The 27,682-nt window shown below is 35.7% G+C and overlaps 1 protein-coding gene across 5 annotated transcripts in view; it reads right to left on the bottom strand.

The window, feature by feature from the left end:
- STAG1 (STAG1 cohesin complex component) overlaps positions 1-27,682 on the bottom strand; it is a 509,253-nt gene that overhangs the window by 181,159 nt on the left and 300,412 nt on the right. For 4 of the 5 annotated variants that reach the window (XM_070770514.1, XM_070770470.1, XM_070770576.1 and 1 more), the window contains one exon: positions 2,526-2,730. In XM_070770514.1, the coding sequence (XP_070626615.1) occupies positions 2,526-2,730 (205 nt within the window). Of the gene's footprint in view, positions 1-720; positions 856-2,525; positions 2,731-27,682 lie in introns of those variants that run through there. The other variant, XM_070770685.1, reaches the window with a different exon arrangement.

The following is a 27,682-nucleotide window of genomic DNA, read 5'->3' as shown; positions in this document are numbered from 1 at the left end:
ATAGAATTGTCTTTATAATACCAAAGAACAAAGTGGTAAAACAAAGGGAATCCTACTTAGTTTTGACCTGGAGGAGAAAAATATTTTTTCATGAAAATTTCATGAAACTGGAGAAAGAAAATATGGCCAATCCCAGATTGTAAATCCACCGAAATATTACTTATATATATTAATTCCACAAACTGTGTTCTAATATGTCTTAACTATTTAGCTATCTATTTATCTATGTACCTTCACAACAAAGGCACTTAACTATGAAGATTGTTAATGAAAAGTTTACTACAAAGTAAAGCTTCTTTATTGAAGATAAATCAGACAAACAGGAGAGTATGCTTTACAAGTACAATTAAAAGAATAGAAAAAATAAGGAAAATGTAATATAAAATCTAATTGTTAACAGTCTGTTTCAATTTAATAGTAAAAAGAATTTCAAAAATAAAAGGGAAAGTTCAGTTTATCACCAATGGAAAATGAAACTACTTCTACCTGGAGAACAGACAAACGTGAAAAACTACAAAATGATGAAAAATTTTAATAAAAATGTGGCAAAATATACAATTAAATGCAATGCATAAACACTAACAAATTGGGACACACTATTAATTAATAACAAGAAAATGGGGTATTGGTAAACAGATTAAAAGTACTACTGATAAGATCACTCTGATGACTTATGAAGTTCTAAAACTTATCTTGTCTGTACCCTAGAAAACAACTAACCTGATTGTCTCTCTTCTCAGCTAAGATATAAGCAATGTCAAGGAGCATTTTATTCCAAAGCCGATAATCATATCTGGCCATAACTGCCTTGTTAACTGTCCATGCACATAGTCTTTGAAGCAGAGGATTAAATGTTCCTGCCCATTTTATCTAGTCCCCAAGACTCGTCCTGCAAAGTGAATAAAAACGATTATCTTTAAATCTATCCCTCATACATATACTATAAAAGAAAAAAAAGGGGAAGGGAGAACCAGAGAAGAGATTAAAGATGAAAAGAAAATAATCCTTGAAAAGATGGAAATTATTATCCAGCCTGGAATTAAATTCTCAGCAAGATTTCCACACTTTGTTGAAGGGTAGGACTGGTGTCTCACTTTTTATGAAACTGAACTTTGGAAGACACGATCATTAATGTACAAAGAGAAATTACTGTAGTATTCTGAAGTAAATTTGAGAATAACTTGAAAAATAGGTTAGCTTTTGAAAAATAAGGATAAACATAACATTGATCTCCTATTTTTCCTGGTACAATGCATCTGAAAAACAGCCAAATAAATGGAAATTGCTGTACACAGACAGAAGAATGATAGATGAAAAGTAAATAGAAAATATAACGAAAAGAAAAAAGTACATATAAAGGGCAGAAAATAATAAAAGTCATGAAATTAGAAAATATATATAGTATCAGGTAACTTTTAAGTAATAAGTAGTATATTTATAGTACCTTGTCAAAAAAGCTACAACTTGGTACAAAGTCTCTCACAACACAGAATAAAATGTGCTTGATGTTTGTTCTATCAGAAAATTTTTTCAACAATAAACTGTGATTTTACCTTTATAAAAAAGATAAAATTAAGTAAAAGATCTGCCTCTTTACCTAATAAATAGGAAAGGGATACTCTTAAATCTCATTTTTGTAATGGTAATGTGTATAAATTGAATATAGTCAGTTATTGCTACTAAAAGGGATGTAATTGGGGAATATTTAAATATATGTTTATGCAAACACAGGTTCTTTATAAACATACACATATATATAAGAAAAAAAGAATAGTCATTTAGTCATTTTAGGTAAACACAGTTAAAATCGTTGAAAAACTCAGAACAGCTAAATAAACAAAATTATCTTGTTACAGGAAAACAAGGGGAAAATGAATATACTTGACTCAGAAGTTATATAGATAATTCTAAAACAGAAGCAACAGGGAAAATGATAATGTATCAGTTCTTCAGGACTTAGTCTACCTACTTGAACTGATTTTAGAAACACTACATTTAAATTATTATACCACTAGGAACAGAAAGAATCCTAGCTAGGTCACAATTACCTATTACAATTAGATGGAACTGTTTAAAATATATATATATATATATATATATATATATATAAACATTTACACATTTATGTATAACAATGAAACCATGTAATTAAGTAGGAAAATACCTGTGACTTTGGAATTTCAACTATTATTTGGTTTTATCAAAGAATATGGCCTGCTGGACTCCTACAACTTATTTGGTTATAAAATAACACAAGAAAATAACTACACATTCAGAAAGAGATTTGGTAACATTCGTCAGAAAATTGCAATTTTCATTCTCAAGACTAACAAATGCCAGTTATCAAAATAAGCACAAATTTTACTTCAACAGAGAATACAAACCATTCATGCAAATTTTGGAGAAACATTGTGTTTTTCAAGAGCAAAGTAATCAATTTAAATTAATATTGAATTTAAATACAGCTTAACTGGAATATATTTAACAAAACTAAATGAAAAGGAAATAAAGTGTTAGTTACTTACCAGCAAGAGTACTTGTATGCCTAAAAGCTCTGACCTGGGAGTCTGACAAACCAGTCAAAAGCGAGATTACTGTGTCCATCATATACTCATCATAAATTATGCTATATTGACACTGTCGAATCAGGACTCCAATAAATTCACAAAAGTTTGAACGAAACTTTTTCCACTGAGGTCCAGGCATGGTAAGGGGATAATCACCACTGTCCTAAAAGGGATAAAAAGAAAAAATAACATATTAAGTATGATATATGACATACAGTTTGATTTCTTTTTTCCTCCTACTGGAAAAGGAACATTTTTCTCTCAAAGTACATGTGGACAGACACCAAGAGGTACATGATGGCTTTCTCTTTTTTGCTTGTTTTGATCTACCCCAACTGAATAATTGTTAATGAGTTCAAAATTGTTATTTACAATCAGTATTTAATTCATTATTCTAAGCCATTCATTCAAAATAATAGTTTAAGTTTTGTTGTACTTGGGAACTAGCTGAGATAATTTAAAGTAAAGAAGAAAACAAAAAAAGAAAGAAGTTTAACTAGAAAGGATTACTTGCTACTGAATTCAGATCAAACTAATCATGACATGTGTAACAGCACCTTTCAATTATTTTAAATAAGACACTTTAAAGAGTTAAGAATTTTAAGAGTATAACCAACTTCCCACATATGAAATTTCAACCCTATTTCTTCTAACTCTACTATGAACTTTCATTTAACTCTATAGTTTATGCACTGAATTTATTAACTTTTCCAAGAAAAAGCCTACCATGGGCTCTTGGGATCCCCAGATTGTGTCATTTTATTTAAAATACAAAATTGAGAGCTGAATCCAGCAGAGGTTTCTCACTCTAGCCTAAAACATTTTGGTGGAGAAATGGAAATTCACAAGGCAGAGGGTGAGAAATTCTGTGAACTTCCTTATCAGACTATTCTCAATTTGTGGCTATTTGTTTTTTACAGGCCAAAATGCAGCTAGGAAAATTGGATACAAATGAGGTCTTGAGCTTTGTGGTGTTACATGAAAGAGTACTTTGATACTTACAATAACAGAGAATCTCAAAGAATCTCAAGAGCCTTGAACAGAAAGAAGGGGAAACCTTGGCACTTAGTTAAATACCCCATAAAGAGAGTTAATTTTGGTATTACATGAGTACTACATGGGCTACTAAGCTTGATCAGTTCAGTTCAGGTCAATCGCTCAGTCGTGTCGACTCTTTGCGATCCCATGGACTGCAGCACAACAGGCTTCCTTGTCCATCACCAACTTCTGGAGTTTACTCAAACTCATGTCCATTGAGTCGGTGATGCCATCATCCTCTGTTGTTCCCTTCTTCTCCCTCCTTCAATCTTGCCCAGAATCAGGGTCTTTTCAAATGAGTCAACTCTTCACATCAGGTGGCCAAAGTACTGGAGTTTCAGCTTCAGCATCAGTCCTTCCAATGAACACTCAGGACTCATCTCCTTTAGGATGGACTGGTTGGGTCTCCTTGCAGTCCAAGGGACTCTCAAGAGTCTTCTCCAACACCACAGTTCAAAAGCATCAATTCTTTGGCACTCAGCTTTCTTCACAGTCCAACTCTCACATCCATACATGACTACTGGAAAAGCCATAGCCTTGACTAGACGGACCTTTGTTGACAAAGTAATGTCTCTGCTTATTAATATGCTGTCTAGGTTGGTCATAACTTTCCTATCAGGGAGTAAGCATCTTTTAATTTCATGGCTGCAGTCACCATTTGCAGTGATTTTGGAGCCTCCGCCCCTACCCAAATAAAGTGTGCCACTGTTTCCCCATCTATTTGCCATAAAGTGATGAGACCAGATGCCATGATCTTTGTTTTCTGAATGCTGAGCTTTAAGCCAACTTTTTCACTCTCCTCTTTCACTTTCATCAAGACGCTCTTTAGTTCTTCTTCACTTTCTGCCATAAGGGTGGTGTCATCTGCATATCTGAGGTTATTAATATTTCTCTTGGCAATCTTGATTCCAGCTTGTGCTTCTTCCAGCCCAGCGTTTCTCACGATGTACTCTGCATATGGTACTAAGTAAGTAGGGTGACAATATACAGCCTTGACGCACCCCTTTTCTATTTGGAACCAGTCTGTTGTTCCATGTCCAGATCTAACTGTTCCATCCTGACCTGCATACAGGTTTCTCAAGAGCCAGGTCAGGTGGTCTGGTATTCCCATCTCTTTCAGAATTTTTCACAGTTTATTGTGATCCACACAGTCAAAGGCTTCGGCATAGTCAATAAAGCAGAAATAGATATTTTTCTGCAACTCTCTTGCTTTTCTGATGATTCAGCAGATGTTGGCAATTTGATCCCTGGTTCCTCTACCTTTTCTAAAACCAGCCTGAACATGTGGAAGTTCATGATTCACGTATTGTTGAAACATTACTTTACTAGTGGGTGAGATGAGTGCAATTGTGCGGTAGTTTGAGCATTCTTTGGCATTGCCTTTCTTAGGGACTGGAATGAAAGCTGACTTTTTCCAGTCCTGTGGCCACTGCTGAGTTTTCCAAATTTGCTGGCATACCAAGTGCAGCACTTTCACAGCATCATCTTTTAGGATTTGAATTAGCTCAATTGAAATTCCATCACCTCCTCTAACTTTGTTCGTAGTGATGCTTCCTAAGGCCCGCTTGACTTCATATTCCGGGGTGTCTGGCTCTAGGTGAGTGATCACACCATCGTGATTATCTGGGTCGTGGAGATCTTTTTTGTACAGTCTTCTGTGTACTCTTGCCACCTCTTCTGCTTCTGTTAGGTCCATACCATTTCTGTCCTTTATTGAGTCCATCTTTTCATGAAATGTTTCTTTGGTATCTCTAATTTTCTTGAAGAGATCTCTAGTCTTTTCCATTGTATTGTTTTCCTCTATTCTTTCTATTTATCACTCAGGAAGGCTTTCTTATCTCTCCTTGCTATTCTTTGGAACTCTGCATTCAAATGGGTATATCTTTCCTTTTTTCTTTTGCTTTTGGCTTCTTCTTTTCACAGCTTATTTGTAAGGCCTCCTCCGACAGCCATATGAGCTCTATAAGCTCCATATAAGCTCTCCTAAGCGCTATAGGAGACCAGAAAGGAACTGAAGGGGCTGGCTGAATCTCCCCAGCTCTTTAGATTGGGGATGTGGAAACACAGATTGTAGAGGGTAGCACAATGGAAAGGTAAGGTATTTCTCAAAGCTATCTCTGAAGGCTGCCTGCTGCTTCTATTTCACAAAAGCCCACCAGGGAAGAGTTTCTTTTGCTTTGTAGCAACTGTGAAAGTCAACCACTTAGAGCTCATAACCTGACCTGGGCCCCAAGGAAATAGAAAGAAAATAATCTTTCTGTTCAGGTCCAACAGCAAAAAGAAAGGAAGCCCGAAAAATCAGCATTTGGGAAAATCTAAATAAAAAATAAGTATACTTCAAAGATTCAAATGTAGCATAAAACAAACAAAAAACTCTAGAGAACTTATATATATACCTATATATTTGTACTTTTTTGAAGTATAATTCATATATAACATTAGTTCCAGGTATAAAATATGATTCAATATCTGTATATATTTTTAAAAATCACAATAAGTGTAGTTAACATCGCAAAATCACTGCAGATAGTGATTGCAGCCATGAAATTAAAAGACACTTACTCCTTGGAAGGAAAGTTATGACCAACCTAGATAGCATATTCAAAAGCAGAGACATTACTTTGCCAATAAAGGTTCGTCCAGTCAAGGCTATGGTTTTTCCAGTGGTCATGTATGGATGTGAGAGTTGGACTGTGAAGAAAGCTGAGCGCCGAAGAATTGATGCTTTTGAACTGTGGCGTTGGAGAAGACTCTTGAGAGTCCCTTGGACTGCAAGGAGATCCAAGAAGTCCATTCTGAAGGAGATCAGTCCTGGGTGTTCTTTCAAAGGAATGATGCTAAAGCTGAAACTCCAGTACTTTGGCCACCTCATGTGAAGAGTTGACTCATTGGAAAAGACTCTGATGCTGGGAGGGATTGGGGGCAGGAGGAGAAGGGGACGACAGAGGATGAGATGGCTGGATGGCATCACCAACTCGATGGATGTTGAGTTTGAGTGAACTCTGGGAGTTGGTGATGGACAGGGAGGGCTGGTGTGCTTCGATTCATGGGGTTGCAAAGAGTCGGACACGACTGAGTGACTGAACTGTACTGAATATCTGTTACCATGAACAGTTACAAAACTTTTTATTTTCTTGTGTTAAGAACTAATAAGGTCTATTCTTTTAGCAACTTTTCAATATGCAATAAAGTAGTAACAACTATAGTCACCATGCTTTACATCCCCAGGACTTATTTCATTACTGGAAAATTTATATCTTTCGACCCCCTTCACCCATTTTGCACATTGCTCCACATTGAGAAACACTAACATGTTCTCTGTATCTATGAGCTCAGTGTTCTTCTGTGTTGCTATTGTTTTGATTTCACATATAAGTGGGATCATATGGTATCTCTCCTTATCTGACTTATTTCACTTAGTGTAATGACCTCAAGGACCACCCATGTTGTCACAAATTCCAAGATTTCCTTTTTTTAACTACTGAATACTATTTCTTGTGTGTGTGTGTACCTACCACACTTTCTTTACACACTCATCCATTGATGGACACTTAGGTTGTTTCCATATTTGGCTATTGTAAATAATACTGCAATTAACATGAGGTTGCATATATCCAAAATACTTTATTTCTTTAGAAACTCAATTGATGAACTGAAGGAAAGGATGGTCACTGACAGAAGTTACACTAGTAGCCTAGAAAATAATACCCTAGATGGGACTTGTGGAAAAAAATCTTTTAAAATGGACAAAGGAGGTTACTATGACCTCTTCAACCTTTGCCCTTTCCTTTTTCACTGGATTTGGTACTGATATTCAACAGCCATTTTGTAACCATGAGGGAACATGGATAAGGATTCCTAGAGAGAAAGATGGATCAAGTATAGGTTTTTAATCTGTTAAGGTGTAGTACTAACCATGCTTTGTCTACTTGCAGATTTATTTTGTGTGAGACAAACTCCTGTGAATTTGAGTCACTACTAATCAGATTTTCTGTTACAAACAAATTCATTTCTGTTACAGAATAATTATGAGCAGTGGGGAAAGATAATTCAATAAATAATTTTGGTACAATACAAGTGGCTTTTCATTAGAAAAACATTAGATATCACTGTACCTTATACCAAATTAAATTTCCAATGAAATAAAAATACTCAACAAAGAGAGAAATAGAAGAAAATATGGGAGAATATTCTCAGAGTGGGTCTTTTTTTCAAAAATATTTAAAAAGTCAGAAGTCATAAAGAATCAACAAATTTAAAAAAAGAACCAACAAATTCAATCAACATAAAAGTAATTTTTTGCATTAAAAAAACACAACACTAAAAGTAAAGTCAAAGAGTAACAACAGGGTTTAGCTTCTGCTTAGAATATAAAATGCTACAAACAATGAAAATAGCTTAATCATCAAAAAAAAATTATAGTTTTTCTTAATCCCATCTTGAGCTGAAGTAACTTGAACTCCAAAGAACAAGCTTTCCAAGAAAAGATGAGCCACACAAACTCTACCACCTGTGGCAGAACCCAGAAGAAAAGGTTCTGTGACAAAAAGAGGTAAGAAGAAATCAGGCAAAATGCTAACAAATGTCAAAGACCAAGTGTGGGCCAACTTGTCAGCGCAGAATTACAAGGAATTCACACTCACTCCAAATCTCTTTTTATCAGTTGACCACAGGTTTCAACCAGGTAATAAAAGCCTGAGACAGCAGAAAAGACAGAACCTATTTTGATGCAGGCCTACAGAGGATGATCCTCAACTGCTATGGGAAAGGTAAGACGTACAGCTCACTTCTCTAGACCTTTCTCCCATAAAAGCCAGAAACCTTAATCTTGTTGGGGAGGGTCAGTAAATGGATTCACCATCATGGCACAGCAAAAACCTACTATAGCTAGAAGAGTAGAAAAAAAGCATCCTATAGTACATATAAAGATGAGAAAAATAAGTTCTAAAGAACCTGTCCCAGATCACACAGCTACAAGTCTTCTCTGGTTCTGTGTTTGTAAAATCCATGTATTCTCTATTCTACAATGGAGCTTCACCTGGTTTACACCAGTAGCCTTGGAGGACAGAAAGGCTGTCTAGTGAATACTCTTCCAAAGGAGAAAAATTGTTTTTGTTGCCAAACAGAAAGACAAAAAACTAATGGAAACACCTATTTTGGAAGTTCTGGGAACACTGATGGGTGTGGTAGGTAAGGGTGCCAACCTTCATAGACAAGAGTCAACAATGAGAACTAGAAGATTGTGAGCTTCTAACTGGGATTAAAATAAGAATCTTAAAAGATAAGAGGTCCACTGCAAGGCAGAACTCATGCAGCTAGCAGAGGTGGAAGGCTAACTGCCTAATTCTTAAGACTTTGGTATTTGGGAACGCATTGTGGTCACAAATTACAAATATTTAAAGAGATAAAACACTTTCTAAGAATAAATTCAAGAGATTTGATTTTTAACCCAGCTGATGGACAATGTTATAAAAAAAAGTTACCTATTTGGTAAAACGTGGCTTTTGGTTACCTAATTTCAACAGACTTTGCCGGAGGATATGTACCACTATTGCTTAAATCAATGATCTGCAAACAACTGTTTGGAGAAACTATCCATCCACCCACTCATTTATCTATTCATACCATTTATTAAGCAACAAATAAGCTCTGGCACTATACGAGGTCATCAGGCATACAAAGATAAGCAGAACAAGGATATTATTAGAAGAATTTCTACTCTATATATTTTTTACAGCTTTATTGAGATATAATTGATATATGACACTGTGTAAGTTTAAGTTATACAGCATGTTGATTTAATACATATATATTGCAAAGCTTATCACCACTCAATTAGGTAACACCTCCATCCCATTACTTTTTATATGTGTGACATAAGATTTAAGATCTTTTCTCTTAGCAAGTTTTAAGTATGCAACATATACTATTGCTGTACATTAAATCGTTAGAACTTATTCATCTTGTAAGTGGAAATTTAAACTCTTTTATCAACTTCTCCCCATTTCTTCAGTCCCCTAAAGAAACTAATTTAATTGATAAGATGAACACATTAAAAAAACTGTAAAAGAATTAAATATAATAATAGGAACTTGACAAGGGTATATAGTACTTAGAAAGGAATGTCAATTCTCTGCAGAAGCAACTGGACAGGGAAAACAGGGTCAACACCTTTTCTAGGTAATAACAATTAGTGAAGGCCTATAAACAAAAGTGCAACAATGGGAGTACAGAACTGCATTACATTCTGTAACCAAACTGGATTCTGTAACCAAGAAGAAAGATGGGGTTGGATCAAAGAAAGGTAAGGAAGTAAAACTTTACTTTGGAGAAAACAGGTGGTCACTGAATTAAAAAGCAGAGACATTACTTTGCCAACAAAGGTCCATCTAGTCAAAGCTATGGTTTTTCCAGTAATGATGTATGGATGTGAGAGTTAGACTATAAAGAAAGCTGAGTGCCGAAGAACTGATGCTTTTGAACTGTGGTGTTGGAAAAGACTCTTGAGAGTCCCTTGGACTGCAAGGAAATCCACCCTAAAGGAAATCAGTCTTGAATATTCATTGGAAGGACTGATGCTGAGGCTGAAACTCCAATACTTTGGCCACCTGATGCGTAGAAGTGACTCATTTGTTTTTTTTTTTTTTGACTCATTTGAAAAGACCCTGACGCTTGGAAAGACTGAGGGCAGGAGGAAACGGGGATGTCAGAGGATGAGACGGTTGGATGGCATCACCGACTCAATGGACATGAGTAAACTCTGGTAGTTGGTGATGGACAGGAAGGACTGGTGCGCTGCAGTCCATGGGGTCACAAAGAGTCGGACACGACTGAGCAACTGAACTGAACTGAACTGAAGGATGTTCATCAACAGCTATGAGCTTTAAAAATGTATTTTTGGTTCCAATGTGAAAAACAGAAGAAAAGGTGAAGGACATGGAGCAAAGGTGACTCTCCACTGCAGTCAATCCAAAACCAAAAGTGTGAGGGGAGAGACCGTTTAATATAGTAACAATAATGCAGACAAAATGGGAGGGATGTGATGAATATTTGAAAATTAAAGAAATAAAATCTACTGAAGTAAACTGAGTAATGGACAAAAATGACTTTCTGTTTCTGGGCGGAACCTGTTTCCTCACAACAGGAAACAAAGAATTCTTTACTCCCTGACTACTGCAGAAGGCATAACACTTTTAAGAATACCTAATTAGTATATCCCATAAGAAGAGACTGCTGCTGCTAAGTCCCTTCAGTTGTGTCCGACTGTGCCACCCCAGAGAAGGCAGCCTACCAGGCTCCCCCATCCCTGGGATTCTCCAGGCAAGAACACTGGAGTGGGTTGCCATTTCCTTCTCCAATGTATGAAAATGAAAAGTGAAAGTGAAGTCGCTCAGTCGTGTTCGACTCCTAGTGACCCCATGGACTGCAGCCTACCAGGCTCCTCCATCCATGAGATTTGCCATACAAGAGTACTGGAGTGGGGAGCCATTGCCTTCTCCCTTTAATTCATAAATGACTGATAGAGAATATCCTATTTTTAGACATCACAACACACTGCTATCTACAGTCAAAATAAATACAAAATTTCTGGAACGTGCTGTCAATGGATGCTAAACCATTAAGACGCAAGTTGACATAAGCAGAATGTTAATAAAGTGCAAAATAATTTGAGACTTGAAAAGGGAAAAGTAGTTTCACAAAAAGATTCAAGAGTTATTACCTTAAACTAAACAAGTGCTCAATCAGAATAACAGGTGGGCAACCTGACATTATGAGCTACCCTACTGTGACAAAATATGAAGTATACAGCATCACGGATGAAATTATCTTTCCAGAGAATGTAAATATAATTTAACAAAGTCACTAGACATAACTTTCAGTTACAAAATAGAGGCTATATTTTAGGAGGCTATACTATAGAAATAAATTAAATGATACCATGGAGGTAAAACAATTAAATAAAAATGTGAGGCATTTTTTTAGACGACAACTAAGTTGTCATCTAAAAGTTAATGTGATGTAAATAACAAAAAATGTGGAAAAACTATTTCATATTTAAAAAGTCCTGAGAACACAACAATCAAGTGCAGTATGTAAGTCAGTGTGCTTTACTTCCCTGTTGTCTAATATCCTAGTTATGCTTCTATCAAGGGGCCATTTGCCCTTATTGTTTTCTCTTCCCCCAGATATATGCCTGGATGCTCCATCACCTCCTTCAAGTCTTTATCTAAGGTTACATACTTACACAGTTTTTCTGACCATCCTATTTAAAATAATCCTTCCCTTCCTAATTTCTTCAGTCTTCTCTGATTTATTATTCTGCATAGCATTTATTATTATTTGTCATACTCTTTTGGCTAATATATAGCCATTCATTAGCTTTTCCCCTGAATGAAATGAAAATTCCAATGAAGACTGGGATTTTGGTTTATTCAGTGCTGTATCTTCCATTTTTGGCATGGTTAATAGTCAAATATTTCTTGGTAGAACAAATGAATTACCTCAAAAATGATACTGTCAAAATGGGCCTAAAATAATGGTTCAGTTCAATTCCGTCACTCAGTCATGTCTGACTCTTTGCGACCCCATGAATCGCAGCACGCCAGACCTCCCTGTCCATCACCAACTCCCGGAGATGTGCATTGAGTCGGTGATGCCATCCAGCCATCTCATCCTCTGTCGTCCCCTTCTCCTCCTGCCCCCAATCCCTCCCAGCATCAGGGTCTTTTCCAATGAGTCAACGCTTCACGTGGGGTGGCCAAAGTATTGAGTTTCAGCTTTAGCATCAGTCCTTCCAATGAACACCCAGGACTGATCTCCTTTAGAATGGACTGGGTGGATCTCCTTGCAGTCCAAGGGTCTCTCAAGAGTCTTCTCCAACACCCCTGTTCAAAAGCATCAATTCTTCAGCGCTCAGCTTTCTTCACAGTCCAACTCTCACATCCATAAACGTATCTAAGTGATCCCTATCAATATTTTCCTTAATCATAAACTTTGATGACTTTTGTTTCTTTAGGCATAGACAGAAATGAGGAAAATATATAAAGTCAAACCAGCAATGGGACTACCAATGTTGCTCCTTTTAAATATGTCCTGCTCCACACTGACATCAGTTATTTAAGTGAAGTGCTACCAAACATCTGGCCTTTACTCCTATCCATGCATCTTCACAAACATTTCATGAGGAGTGGTACATGATTAATGGGTTTGTAAGAAAAAAAAAATGCTTACATACTTCAAGACATTGATTACCTCTGATAAGAAGCATTTTAGTAGTATTAATAGTTCAGTTCTTAAGCTGAGGGTGGGAGATTTACATATCTTACACATTAAGTACATTTTTTGGTATGTATCGAGTGACATATAATTTCTTTAGGTGGATGCATTAAAAAGTGTTTGAAACTATCCACATCAACATCTTTGAGTTCCTAAAATGACTAGAAGAAATCCCAAATTCTGGGGTGTCATTATCTAAATTATCACAATGTCACAGTCTGTGTTTAACATCTGTGAATTTACATATCACAATGATCAGTAGAGTTCTTCATTTTAATTTTCCTTCAGAATGTCAAAATGCATAACAATTGTGTGTCATGGGAACAAAGAAAAGGATATAGTGCTTATCTTTGGAAAGATCAGAGAAAACATATTTACAAAACAAAACTATTTTACATTTTATCATTAATATTTTATTATTAAATGTATCCCTTGAACTTTTGTTTTTAAATTATACTGTATATTTAAAAACAAAAATAACTATAAAAATTATTTATAGGAGAGATTTTGTGGCTGTCTGCCATGATGCACAAAAGAGAAATTGCTCTTTACTATGAGACCTCTGCTAATTAAGCTGAAATTAACTCTTCCAATTTTGGCAAACCCTCAGACTTTCGAAGTATCAGTAAATTCATATGCCTATAGAAATATATGTACACTAATTAAGAAATAATATAAAAATATATTTGGAAAGAACAACTTTTCAAGTCAATCTAACAAAAATGTTATTATAATCTTACTCATCTCTGTATCTCTAGCATTTATCTAGGACACTGTCTCATGTGCTTAGGAGGACAACAATGTTTTGGACATGACTTATTTATTAGTACTAAATACAATCTCCTTAGTCTAATCTACAAGGCTATTTTCATTCTTTCCAGCTTTGTATGTCACTATCTCCTCCTCTACAGGTTAAACATCATCTTCTCTATAAGCTCCTTCCAGGTTTTATGACTGAACTTATATTAATCTTTGGAAATCTAATTTTAATGGTTAAATAATCATTATCTGATGTATGAAGCATTCACACCTCAGATAATGAACTCATCCTTTGGGTTCTCATGGGTCTTATATTTTTTAACTATTGAAGTTGTCAGTGTATTACTGCTATTAGTTTACAAAGTTCTTTCATCATTTAGAACATAAATTCACCGTCTAGAGCTATAACCTTGTTGATCTCTATAGTACCTATCCAAAAGTTGGACATGCATTGTTATTACTGAACAAATACAAAATTACATTAATACCATAGAAATAAGTTTGAAAGATCAAACAGTTCATTTAACACTTGTTAAAAAAGAAAGTTATCCCTAAAATGTCACATTTATGTCACACATCAATTACATCATGATTTTCTGGTATATTTTAAAACTGAAGGATATAATGCTTGAAATTACCACAAAGGAATAACCTCAATATACAGCTGATTATGATTAACGCAGATAGGGAGTTAATCCAGTTCCCAGCGATACAAGTATTACTGTTGAGTCATACTTTGGTTTATGATTATCTCATTTAAGCATTTCTCATAATGAGAGTGTCTGAGAAAACTCAATCTAAATTAAAGATATCATATTAATCAATAGAATATAATTGATCCTTTAAGAAATACTAGCTAAATCTACAACTTATTCAGTTAGTCCTAAGACACATGTAATAAAACCCACCAGAAAGTTTATAATATGACTGAAGGTGTAACTATTACTTGTACCCATCTCCAGCTATTTCAGATTATACACTTAGAGTTACATATTAGGCAGAATACAGTAGTGGCTACCAATATGAACTTAGGAGCTAAATGATCTGGGTTCAGTTCCTGGCTTTGCCATTTACTAGTTTTGTGACCTCAGAGAAATGTCTCTACCCTTTTGGCCTCAATATTATCATCTGTGAAAAGGAGATAAAGAAAACCTGCCTCATGAAAATGTCAAGAATTACATTTTTATGAAAAGTACTTACAATGGTGCATGATACAGAATAGGTATGGTATCTGTATCTGCTACTATTATTTTTCAACATGTTTTATCATGTTTCCAATAATTATACTTCAAGGTTCATAGGTACAATATTATTTCCAGTCTGGAACCTTTCCACATTACAAACTGGGTACAACTTCTTGAGTCTATATTACTTTTCTACACGATTATTCCTTTGTTTTGGCATTTCTCATATCCAACTTTGCTTCCTTTCTTTAATATTCTGTTTACCTTCCTCAACTTGGAGTAGTCTCCAAAGTAATACAGACAACACAAACTGAACAATGCACTGCAACAAAATACAACTTTTTATTTTTATCTAAAAATAAATAATTTACTATAAATATTTAAGACAATGAATAAGATTGGTATGTCCTCATTAGGTCCATATTTCAGATTGTTCTGTGTCACAGATAGTATTTGAGGTATCCTATTTGAGTTATCCTAGGAGAACAAAAATAGTTCAGTGCTCTAAAGGATTGACACGAGAAATTAAACTCTCCACAGGTTGTTCATAAGTTACTTATCATTGCAATGGATTTATGATTTATACTACGTTTAACTCTTCACAAAATGGAAATGCAAAGATTTCTGGAGAAAACAGACACAAAACAAAAATCTATAATCACAAGTGAATAACAAGAAACATGGCGGCACTGACACTTCCTGCACAAGCTCTCCTTTAGACCACTATGAAACTTAAAGCCATGATGACAAGCTAATGACTTCCATCATTAGAAACTCACCAGCAATTATCCTTCAGTTAAAAATAAATTAAAAACAAAAAGAAACTGACCTAGTAGTACAAGCACTTAATTCTATAAATAAATATATGCTTTAACAAACACTAACAATAAATACAGTCTACTGACATAAGGATAAAAGGAAACAACTTCCTATTTTTATTCATTAGGTATTTAGGAAATAAACTTAGTTCAGTTAAATTAAGAAAGTCGGCAACAATTAACAGGCAGCTACTTTTTAAGTAATTTCCTTACAAGAACAGAACTATATAGCCTTCTGAGAAGAAGTATGGGGAAGACATGGGCAGAATAATTTCATATATAAAATTAGCCTTTTCATAAGTTTTTATTACTAGAAATTTAGATTAAAAATGTTTCACTGATAGAATATACAATCAAAAATATTTAGAGACTTTAAATTCAGGTTTCCTCTATCATGTTTTCGCATCTCTTCACATTTTCTCAGTTTGTACTATTTGAACATTTTTACATTTCATAATATTTTTAATCATTTGTTTAATAACTGCTCAAATGGATAAGTAAAAAGTACTATACTTAAGTTTAAATCAACAAATTCACATAAGCACATATGATTAGAAATGAGAAGAAAAAAATCTAGAAGATAAGTCATAATCACTATAAAGAGCACAATAAACAACATTTAGAATTATGAGCAGAGCAATACAAAATAACACACATACGAATGAAAGGCACTAAGTGAATACAGTTGACCCGTGCACAACACAGGTTTGAACTATGCAAATCCACACAAAGTTTTTCAAATTTAAATAAATTGGGAAAATTTTTTATAGATTTGCAAAAACTTGAAAATTAACTGGCAAACCACATAGCTTGTCAACCAAAAAACTAAGAAAAATAGAAATATCATAAATGCTTAAAATAATGATATCATTTATTTTATCACTACCATATAATATACATAAATCTACTATAAAAAGTTAAAATATATCAAAACTTACCCACACAAACACTTACAGACTGTCACATGGCGCCATTTGCAGTTGGGAGAAATGTAAACAAATGTGAAGATGCAATATTAAAACATAACTGCATAAAATTAACTATAGTACATACTGTATTACTGTCATAGTTTTGTAGCTACTTCCTGTTGCTATTTTAGTGAGGACTGGCTTAATATGCTGTGTGACACTAATCATCTCCTGTGAGCACTTTGTTTCTTTAGTAAACTGCATAATTACAATAAAATGGAATCTCTTGCTGTTCTTTCATATTTAACATCATATTTAGTACAATACCATGAAAAACCTTCAATAATACCATGAGACCCACAGAAGTGCTACTAGTGATGCTGGAAGTGCTTCTCTGAAGCAGAGAAAAGTTGCTTGATATGTATGAAAGACTGAGGTCTGCAGCTGTGGCTGCCCACCATTTCAAAATAAATGAAATCCAGCAAAAAGACTATTTAAAAAGAAAAGGAAATTCATGAAATGATCACTGTAGCTATTCCAGCAGGCATAAAAACCTTGCACTTTTCATGATATCTTTTTATTTCATATTGAATGCAGCTCTTATATTGGTATAGGACTGCTTCAAGAAAGGCATACCTATGACTTCTAATATAAGTGGAGAAAATGTAATCATTATATGAAAATATAAAGCAAAAGAAAGGTGAAACATCTAAAGCTGGAGAATTTAAAGCGTGAAAAGGATTGTTGATAATTTTAGAAAAAGTGTTTGCTTTAACAAACATAAAGATAACAGGCAAAGAAAACTGTGCTGACCAAGAGGCAGCAAATTCCAAGTCTTCATTAAGACAATCACTAAGGAGAAAGGACAACTGCCTAAAATAAATTTTTTAACTTTTATTGAAATACAGTTGATTTACAATGTTGTATTCGCTTCAAGCGTACATCAAAGTTATTTAGGTGTGTACATATGTATGTGTATGTATATGTATTTCTGTTTTTACATTCTCTTCCATTATATGTTACTACAAGATAGTGTAGTTTCCTGTGCTATAACTCTTAGGTACTTGCTGCTTATGTATTTTATATACAGTAATGTGTGTACTTTGGAACCAAACCCCTTGTGCCTTTTAGTAAACCAAAAATTTGTTTTCTATGTCTGAAAGTGCATTTGTTTTCTACATAAGTTCATTTGTATCACTTTTATTAAATTTCACTTATAAATGATATATGGTATTTGTCTTTCTGTCTGACTTACATCACTTAGCATGATAATCTCCTAGGTCCAACCACACTGCTGTGAGATTTCATTCTTCTTTTTCTTCTAATGGCTAAGTAATGTTTCACTGCAAACACACATACACACACAGCACTCTTTATCCATTCATCTGTCAATGCACACTTACAGAGCTTCCATGTCTTGACTGTTATAAATAGCACTACTGTGCACATTGTGGTGTATGTTATCTTTTCCAACTTTGCTTTTTTTTCAGGATATGTTTTTTTTTCACAAGCCCAGGAGAGGGACTGCAGGATCATATGGTAGCTCTATTTTTACTATTTTAAGGAACCTCCATTATGTTCTCCAAAGTGGCTGTCCCAATATACATTACTACCAACAATGTAGGAGGGTTTACTTTTCTCCATACCTTCTCCAGCATTTATTTATAGAATATGATGTAGGTCATTCTGACTGGTATGGGGTGGTATCTTATTATAGTTTTGATTTGCATTTCTCTAATAACTAGTAATGTTGAACATCTTTTTGTGTGTCTGTTGGTAATCTGTATGCTTCTCTCTCTCTTCTGCCCATTTTTTATTTGCTTGCTTTTTTGATGTTGAGTTGCATAAGCTCTTTGTATTATTTTAGAGATTACTCCCATTTCAGTTGCATCACTTGCAAATATATTCTCCTATCCTATAGGTTATCTTTTTGTTTTTTAAATTATGTCCCTTTTTAAATTTGTTTTTGTTTCCACAACTCTAGGAGATGGATCCAAAAAGATATTCCAATGACTTATGTTAAATAATGTTCTATGTTTCCATATAGGAGTTTTATACTATCTAGTCTTTATTTTTGGTCTAATCCATTTTGTTTTTATGCATGGTATGAAAGAAAGTTCTAATCTTATTTTTTATATGTAGGTTTTAGATTTCCCAGCACCACTTACTGAAGAGATTTCCTACTCTCCATTGTGTATTCCTGCACCATTTGTCATAGATTAATTGACCACAGGTACATGGTTTTATTTCTGAGTTTGTATCATGTTCTGTCTGTCTGTTTGTGCCAGTACCATACCATTTTGATGACTGTAGCTTTGTGATACAGTCTGAACACAGGGTGCCTGCTTTCTCCAGCATCAGTTTTCTTTCTTAACAGTGCTTTGGCTATTTGTGGTCTTTTGTGTTTCCACACAAATTCTGCAAAAAGTCTACTTCTGTGAAAAGTGCCACTGGCAATTTGATAGGAATTGTACTCAGTCTGTAGACTGTCTTCAGCAGAATGGTCATTTTGACAATGTTGATTCCACCAATCCAAAAATATGGTATATCTTCCCAACTATTTGTATCATCTTCAATTTCTTTCAGCACTCTATAGTGCTTGGAGTATAGGTAGTTTACCTCCTTTACTAGGATTGTTGCTACTGCTAAGTCACTTCAGTCATGTCTGACTCTGTGTCATGCCACAGACAGCAACCCACTCCTAGGTATTTTTTTTTCCCTTTGATACAATGCTAAATGGGATTTTTCTTTAACTTTCTGAATTCCCATTGTTAGTGTATAGAAATACAACAGATTTCTGTGTATTAAATTCATACACTTTACAAAATTCACTGATGAGTTTCAGCAGATTTCTAGTACTATATTTAGGATTTTCTACAGGCAGTGTCATCTGCAAACAATAAAAGTACTATGTCTTCTTTATCAATTTGGATTCTGTTTATTTCTCTTACTACCTTGACTAGGACTTCCTAGAGTGGCGAGAGCAGACAACCTTATCTTGTTACTGGTCTTAGAGGAAGTCCTTTCAGCTTTTCACAACTAAGTATGATGGCAGCTATGCCATTTGTTCATATATGGCCTCTATTATATAGAGCTCTATGTCTGCTTTCTGGAAAATTTTTTAAATTATAAATGGATGTTGAATTTTATCAAAAGCATTTTTCTGCATCAATTAAGGACCATATGGTTTTTATTTTCCAACTTGCTAATGCAATGTATCACACTTACTGATTTGCAGATATAGGAAAGTCCTTGCATTTCTGAGATAAATCGACCTAATCACAGTTTATGCTCTTTACACCATATTCGATTTGCTTGTATTTTCTTGAAGAACTTTGTACCTATGTGGATCAGTGAAACTGGCCTGTGATATATACATAATTTTTTTTTTTTTTTTTGCACATCGTGTGGTATCACACTGATGTTGGCCTCACAGAATGACCTTGGACATGCTCTACCCTCAGGTGTTTTAATTCTCTTCTAAATATCTGATAGAATTCACCTGTGAAATTATCTGGTTACTTTTGTTTGTTGGGAGATTTTTAGTCTCACATTGAATTTCAGTACTTATAACTGTCCTATTCTTGTTTTCTATTTCTTCCTAGTTCCAGCTTGCTGCTGCTACTGCTGCTAAGTCCCTTCAGTCGTGTCCGACTCTGTGCAACCCCATGGACGGCAGCCTACCAGGCTTCTCCATCCATGGGATTCTCCAGGAAAGAACACTGGAGTGGGTTGCCTTCTCCTCCAATGCATGAAAGTGAAAAGTGAAAGTGAAGTCGCTCAGTCGGGTCTGACTCTTAGCGACCCCATGGACTGCAGCCTACCAGGCTCCTCCGTCCATGGGATTTTCCAGGGATGAGTACTGGAGTGGGGTGCCATTGCCTTCTCCCAGTTCCAGCTTAGGAGACTGTAAATTTCTAAGAATTGTTCCACTTCTTATAGATTGTCCATTTTATTGGCATACAGCTGCTTACAGTAGTCTCTTAAGGTCCTTTCTATTTCTGTAATGTCAGTTTTAACTTTTCTTTTTAATTTCTAATTTTATTGATTTGGGCCTTTCCCTTTTTTTTTCTTGATGAGTCTGGTTAAAGTTTTACCATTCTTTAAATCTTTCAAGGAATTAACTTTTAGTTACATTGATCCTTTCTATTGCTTTTTTAGTCTCTGTTGCATTCATTTCTACTTTGACGTTTGCATTTTCTTTCCATCTACTAACTGGGAGTTTTCCTTGTTCTTAATCGGATTGCTTTTGTGGATAGTTAGGATGTTTATTTGAGATGGTTCTTGTTCCCTAAGGTAAGAATGTATTGCTATAAACTTTGCTCAAAGAATTGCGTTTCCCACATCCCACTGATTTTGAGTCTTCATCTTTTCATTTGTCACTAGGCCTTTACTGATATCCTCTTTGACTTCTTCAATGATCCATTGGTTGTTTCCTAGAATACCTTAAGTCTCCACATGTTCGTGCCATTTGCACACTTTTTTTTCCTATAGTTAATTTCTAGCCTTGTGTTGTGATTGGAAAAGATGCTTCATACAATTTAAACATTCTTAAATTTACCGAGGCTTGCATTGTACCTGAGCATGTGATCTATCCTGGTGAAAGCTCCACGTATACTTGAAAAGAATCTGTACTCTGCAGCATTACGATGGAATTCTCTATGAATATTAATTAAGTCCATTTGGTCTGACACATCATTTCAAGTCTGTGTTTCCTTCTTTTCTATCCAGATGATCTGCCCATTGATGTATGTGAAATGTTAAAGGAATCCTTATTATTGTGTTATTGTGAATTTCTCATTTTACATCCATTAACATTTGCCTTATACATTGAAGTGCTTTTATGTTGGGTACATTCATTTACAGCTGTGATATAATTTTGGATTTGTCATTATACAATACCCTTGTTAGTCTCTTATAATAGTCTTTTTTTTTTTCTTTTTAGTTTATATAGTCAGATATGAGTATTGTTTCTTCCAGGTTCATTTTGACTTCCATTTGCATGAAATACCTTCTTCTATCCCTTTCATTTTGTATAACTATAGATCTAAAGGGATTCTCTTGTTGACAGCATATATACAGGTCTTTTTTTATATTCATTCAGCCAGTCTATGTCTTTCGGCTGAGGAATTTAATTCATTTAAATTTAAGGCAATTTTCAATATGTATGTTCTTCCTGTTATTTTGGTAATAGTTTAGGATTTACTTTTATAGTTCTTTTTTCTCCCTTCATCTTCTGCTCTCTTCTCTTATGATCTGATAATTTTCTTTAGTGCTGTGTTTGGATTCTATTTTCTTATTTGTGTGTATATCTATTATAGCTTTTTCCACTGCAGTCACCATGAGTGTTTGATACAGCAGTCTGTACATACACATGAATGTTTTTAGTTGTTGGTCACTAGATTTCAAATGTATTTGAAATATCCTGCAATTATATGCTCCTTTCACAATTATTGGTATAGATACCATTTATGCACATGTATGATTTCCTATCTTTATTGAATATTTGATTTTCCTGGTGAACTTTCTTGCTATGTAATTTTCCTCCTTCTAAAAGTGGGCCTTTCAACCTGTAGAATTTCTATTAGCATTTGCTGTATATCTGCTTGGGTGGGGCTGGATTCTGATAGCTTCTCCTTGTCTGTAAAGCTTTTGATTTCTTCACTGAATCTAAACAAGAGATTTGATGGATAGTGAATTCTTGGTTGTAGGTTTTTCCCATTCTTCATTATAGAGGTACTATGCCAACCCTTTCTGGTCACAAAAGTTTCTGCTAAAAATTCAGCTGATAACACTATGGGTATTTCCTTGTATGTTATTTGTGGTTTTCCCCTTGATGTTTTTTTTTTAATATTTTCCCTTTATCTTTTTGTCAATTTGATACTGTGAGTCTTGGTATGTTTCTCCTTGGTTTCATCCCATATGCTACTTTCTAAACTTAGTAAACTTAGTTACTGCTTCCTTTTCCATGCTGTGGATATTTTAAGCTATTACCTCATCAAATGTCTTCTCAGGCCCTTTCTCTCTCTTCTCTTATTAGGACTCCTATAATCCAAATGCTGGTGCATTTGACATAGTCCAAAAGATCACTTAAAATACTATTGTTTCGAGAGAGAGCGATGTATGGGTCTGAGCACCTGCAGATTTTGTTTCTGGCAATGGGGAAATGAGATTGAAGCAGACTGCTAACGGTCTATGGGACAGCGAGACAAACATGATGCACAAGCTCTACTCTTTAAGGTCACTGTCTCTCTCAACCTTACAGGAGGGTTGTGGAGATCAAGCCCTGATCCTTGGAGTCGGAACACTGACTCCAAGATCCTAGACTACCAGAGAACTAACACTGAGAATATCAAAGAGAGAGATGCTTGAGAGAGTCAGTAAAAACAAGACCGAGAGCTGACTGTGGCTCAGATCATGAACTCCTTATTGCCTAATTCAGACTTAAATTGAAGAAATTGGAGAAAACCACTAGACCATTCAGGTATGATCTAAATCAAATCCTTTATGATTATATTGTGCAAGTGAGAAATAGACTTAAGGGACTAGATCTGATAGACAGAGTGCCTAATGAACTATGGACAGAGGTTCATGACACTGTACAGAAGACAAGGATCAAGACCATCCCCAAGAAAAAGAAATGCCAAAAAACAAAATGGCTGTCGGAGGAGGCCTTACAGATGGGCTGTGAAAAGAAGAGAAGCAAAAAGCAAAGGAGAAAAGGAAAGATATACCTATGTGAAGGCAGAGTTCCAAAGAATAGCAAGCAGAGATAAGAAAGCCTTCCTCAGAGATCAATATATAGAAATAGAGGAAAACAATAGAATGGGAAACACTAGAGATCACTTCAAGAAAATCAGAGATATCAAGGGAACATTTCATGCCAAGATGTGCTCAATAAAGGACAGGAATGATATGGATCTAACAAAAGCAGAAGATATTTAAAAGAAATGGTAAGAATACACAGAAACTGTACAAAAAAGATCTTCATGATTCAGATAATCACAGTGGTGTGATCACTCACCTAGAGCCAGACATCCTGGAATATGAAGTCAAGTGGGTCTTAGGAAGCATCACTACGAACAAAGTTAGTAGAGGTGATGGAATTCCAGTTGAGCTATTTCAAACTCTGAAATATGATGCCGTGAAAGTGCTGCACTCAATACGTCAGCAAATTTGGAAAACTCACCAGTGGCCACAGGACTGGAGAAGGTCAGCTTTCATTCAAATCCCAAAGAATGGCAATGCCAAAGAATGCTCAAACTACCTCACAATTGCACTCATCTCACACGCTGGTAAAGTAATGCTCAAAATTCTCCAAGCCAGGCTTCAGCAATATGTGAACTGTGAACTTCCTGATGTTCAAGCTGGTTTTAGAAAAGGCAGAGGAACCAGAGATCAAATTGCCAACATCCGCTGGATCATGGAAAAAGCAAGAGAGTTCCAGAAAAGCATCTATTTCTGTTCTTTGACTATGCCAAAGCCTTTGACTATGTGGATCACAATAAACTGCGGAAAATTCTGAAAGACATGGGCATACCAGACCACCGGACCTGCCTCTTGAAAACCTGTATGCAGGTCAGGAAGCAACAGTTAGAACTGGACATGGAACAACAAACTGGTTCCAAATAGAAAAGGTGTGTCAAGGCTGTATACTGTCGCCCTGCTTACTTAACTTATATGCAGAGTACATCGTGAGAAACGCTGGGCTGGATGAATCACAAGCTGGAATCAAGACTGCAAAGAGAAATATCAATAACCTCAGGTATACAGATGACACGATCCTTATGGCAGAAAGTGAAGAACTAAAGAGCCTCTTGATGAAAGTGAAAGAGGAGAGTGAAAAAGTTGGCTTAAACCTCAACATTCAGAATACTTAGATCATGGCATCCGTTCCCATCCCTTCATGGCAAATAGATGGGGAACAGTGGCAGGCTATTTTTTCTGGGCTTCAAAATCACTGCAGATGGTGACTACAGCCATGAAATTAAAAGATCCTTACTCCTTGGAAGTTATGACCAACCTAGACAGCATATTAATAAGCAGAGACATTACTTTGTCAACAAAGGTCCATCTAGTCAAGGCTATGATTTTTCCAGTAGTCATTTATGGATGTGAGAGATGGACTATAAAGAAAGCTGAGTGCCGAAGAATTGTTGCTTTGAACCATGGTGTTGGAGAAGACTCTTGAGAGTCCCTTGGACTGCAAGGAGATCCAACCAGTTCATCCTAAAGGAGATCAGTCCTGGGTGTTCACTGGAAGGACTGATGCTGACGCTGAAACTCCAGTACTCTGGCCACCTGATGCAAAGAGCTGACTCATTTGAAAAGACCCTGATGCTGGGAAAGATTGAGGGCAGGAGGAGAAAGGGATGACAGAGGATGAGATGGTTGGATGGCATCATCAACTCGATGGACATGAGTTTGGGTGAACTACAGGAGTTAGTGATGGACAGGGAGGCCTGGCGGGTTGTGGTTCATGGGGTTGTAAAGAGTTAGACACAGGAGAAAAAAAAAAAAAAGAGTTAGACACGACTGAGCGACTGAACTGAACTGAACTGAGCGAGTGAACTGAACTGAACTGAACATACAAAGGAAACAACGTGAATACAAGACCCAGCATCACGCAACCACCAGTAAGCACCCTGTGCAGGACGCCTCATCTAAACAAGAAACAAAAGAAAAATACAAACCAAATAATCAGTAGAGATGATTACCATCTCACTTAGCCTTGACCATCAGAGGAAAAAGAAATAAACAAACAAACAAAAACTCAGCATAAATCTCACTCTATATGAAGCTTACAGGAATCAATGGACCAGCCTTAGGATGGCAGAAATCAAAAGGAAGAAAGAATTCAACCTTCAAGCATGAGAAAAGGAGAACTCAAACACAGTAAGTTAAGAAAAAATAATTAAAAGGCAGAGAAATACTACACAAATGAAGGAACAAACTAGAAACACAGAAGTCCAAATAAATGAAGAGGAAACAGGCAAATTATCTGAAAAAGAATTCAGAATAATGATAGTAAAGATAATAAAAAAAACCTTGAAAACAAAATGGAGAAATTGCAAGAATCAATTAAAAAGCCCTAGAAGAATTAAAGGATAAACATGCACAGACAAATAACACAATTACGGAAATTAAAAATACTCCAGAAGGAAGTGACAGCAAAATATCTGAAGCAGAAAAACAAACCAGTGAGTTGGAAGATAAAATGGTGGAAATAACCCCTGAAGAGCAGTATAAAGTAAAAAAAAAAAAAAAGAAAAGAACTGAGGATCATCTCAGAGACTTCTGGGACAATATCAAACACACCAACATTCGAACTGCAGAGGTCCCAGGAGAAGAGAAAAATAAATAGTATGAGAAGATTTTTGAAGGGATTATAGTTCAAAATTTCCCCAACATGGAAAAGGAAATAGTCAATCAAGTCCAGGAGGCAAAGAGAGTCCCATACAGGATAAACCAAAGGAGAAACACACCAAGACACATACTAAACAAACTAATCAAGACTAAACACAAAGAAACAATACTAAGAGAAGCAAAGGAGAATCGACCAATAACATACAAGGGAAACCCCATACGCTTAACAGCTGATCTTTCAGCAGATATTCTGCAGGCCAGAAGGGAATGTCAGGATATATTTAAAGTACTGAAAGGGAAAAATCTATAACCAAGATTATTGTACCCAGCAAGGATCTCATTCCAAATTGATGGAGAAATAAAAAGCTTTTCAGACAAGCAAAAGTTAAGAGAATTCAGTACCACCAAGCCACGTTTATAACAAATACTGCTACTGCTGCTGCTGCTAAGTCACTTCAGTCGTGTCCGACTCTGTGCGACCCTACAGACGGCAGCCCACGAGGCTCCCCTGAGATTCTCCAGGCAAGAACACTGGAGTGGGTTGCCGTTTCCTTCTCCAATGCATGAAAGTGAAAAGTGAAAGTGAAGTTGCTCAGTCGTGTCCGACTCTTCATGACCCCATGGACTGCAGCCTACCAGTCTCCTCCGTCCATGGGTTTTTCCAGGCAAGAGTACTGAAGTGGGGTGCCATTGCCTCCTCCGATAACAAATACTAAAGGGACTTATATAGCCACAAAATACAAAAGATAAAGATCTACAAAGTCAACCCCAAACAATTTAAAAAATGGCATAGGAATATATATATCAATAATTACTTTAAAAGTAAATGGATTAAATGCTCCAAAGAAAAGACATAGATGGGCTGAATGGATACAAAAACAAGACCCATATATATGCTGTCTACAAAAAACTTACTTCATACCTAAAGACACATATAGACTGAAAGTGAGAGGATGGAAAAAAACATTCCATGCAAATGGAAAGCAAAAGAAAGCTGGAGTAGCAATCTTCATATCAGACAAATTAGATCGCAAAATAAAGAATATTACAAGAGATAAGGAAGGACACTACATAGTGATCAAGGGATCAACATAAGAGGAAGACATAACAATGGTAAATATCTATGCACCCAACATAGGAGCACCTGAATACCTAAGACAAACACTAACAGACATAAAAGGAGAAACAGACAATAGCACAATAATAGTAGGAAATTTAACGCCCCACTCACACCAATGGAAAGATCATCAAAACAAAAATTAATAAGGAAATGAAGTCTCAAATGATACATTAGATGAGATGGATCTCACTGGTATCTTCAGGACATTCCAACCAAATGCAGAAGAATACACCTTCTTCTCAAGTGCACATGGAACATTCTCCAGGAGAGACCACATCTTGGATCAAAAATCTAATGTCAGTAAATTTAAGAAAATTGAAATTGTATCCAGCATCTTCTCTGACCACAACACTATGAGACTAGATATCAATTACAAGAAAAAAACTGTAAGAAACACAAACACATGGAGACTAAACAACACGTTTCTAAATAACCAACAGGTTACTGAAGAATTCAAAAGGGAAATAAAAAAATTTCTAGAAACAAATGTCAATGCTGCTCCTGCTGCTGCTGCTGCTAAGTCGCTTCAGTCATGTCTGACTCTGTGCGACCCCATGGACTGAGGCCTACCAGGCTCCTCTATCCATGGGATTTTCCAGGCAACAGTACTGGAGTGGGTTGCCATTGCCTTCTCCCAAATGTCAAT

Source organism: Bos indicus, chromosome 1 (genome assembly GCF_029378745.1).
Source record: "Bos indicus isolate NIAB-ARS_2022 breed Sahiwal x Tharparkar chromosome 1, NIAB-ARS_B.indTharparkar_mat_pri_1.0, whole genome shotgun sequence".
NCBI classification, from domain to species: domain Eukaryota; kingdom Metazoa; phylum Chordata; class Mammalia; order Artiodactyla; family Bovidae; genus Bos; species Bos indicus.
This window is presented reverse-complemented; position numbering and strand designations above follow the sequence as displayed.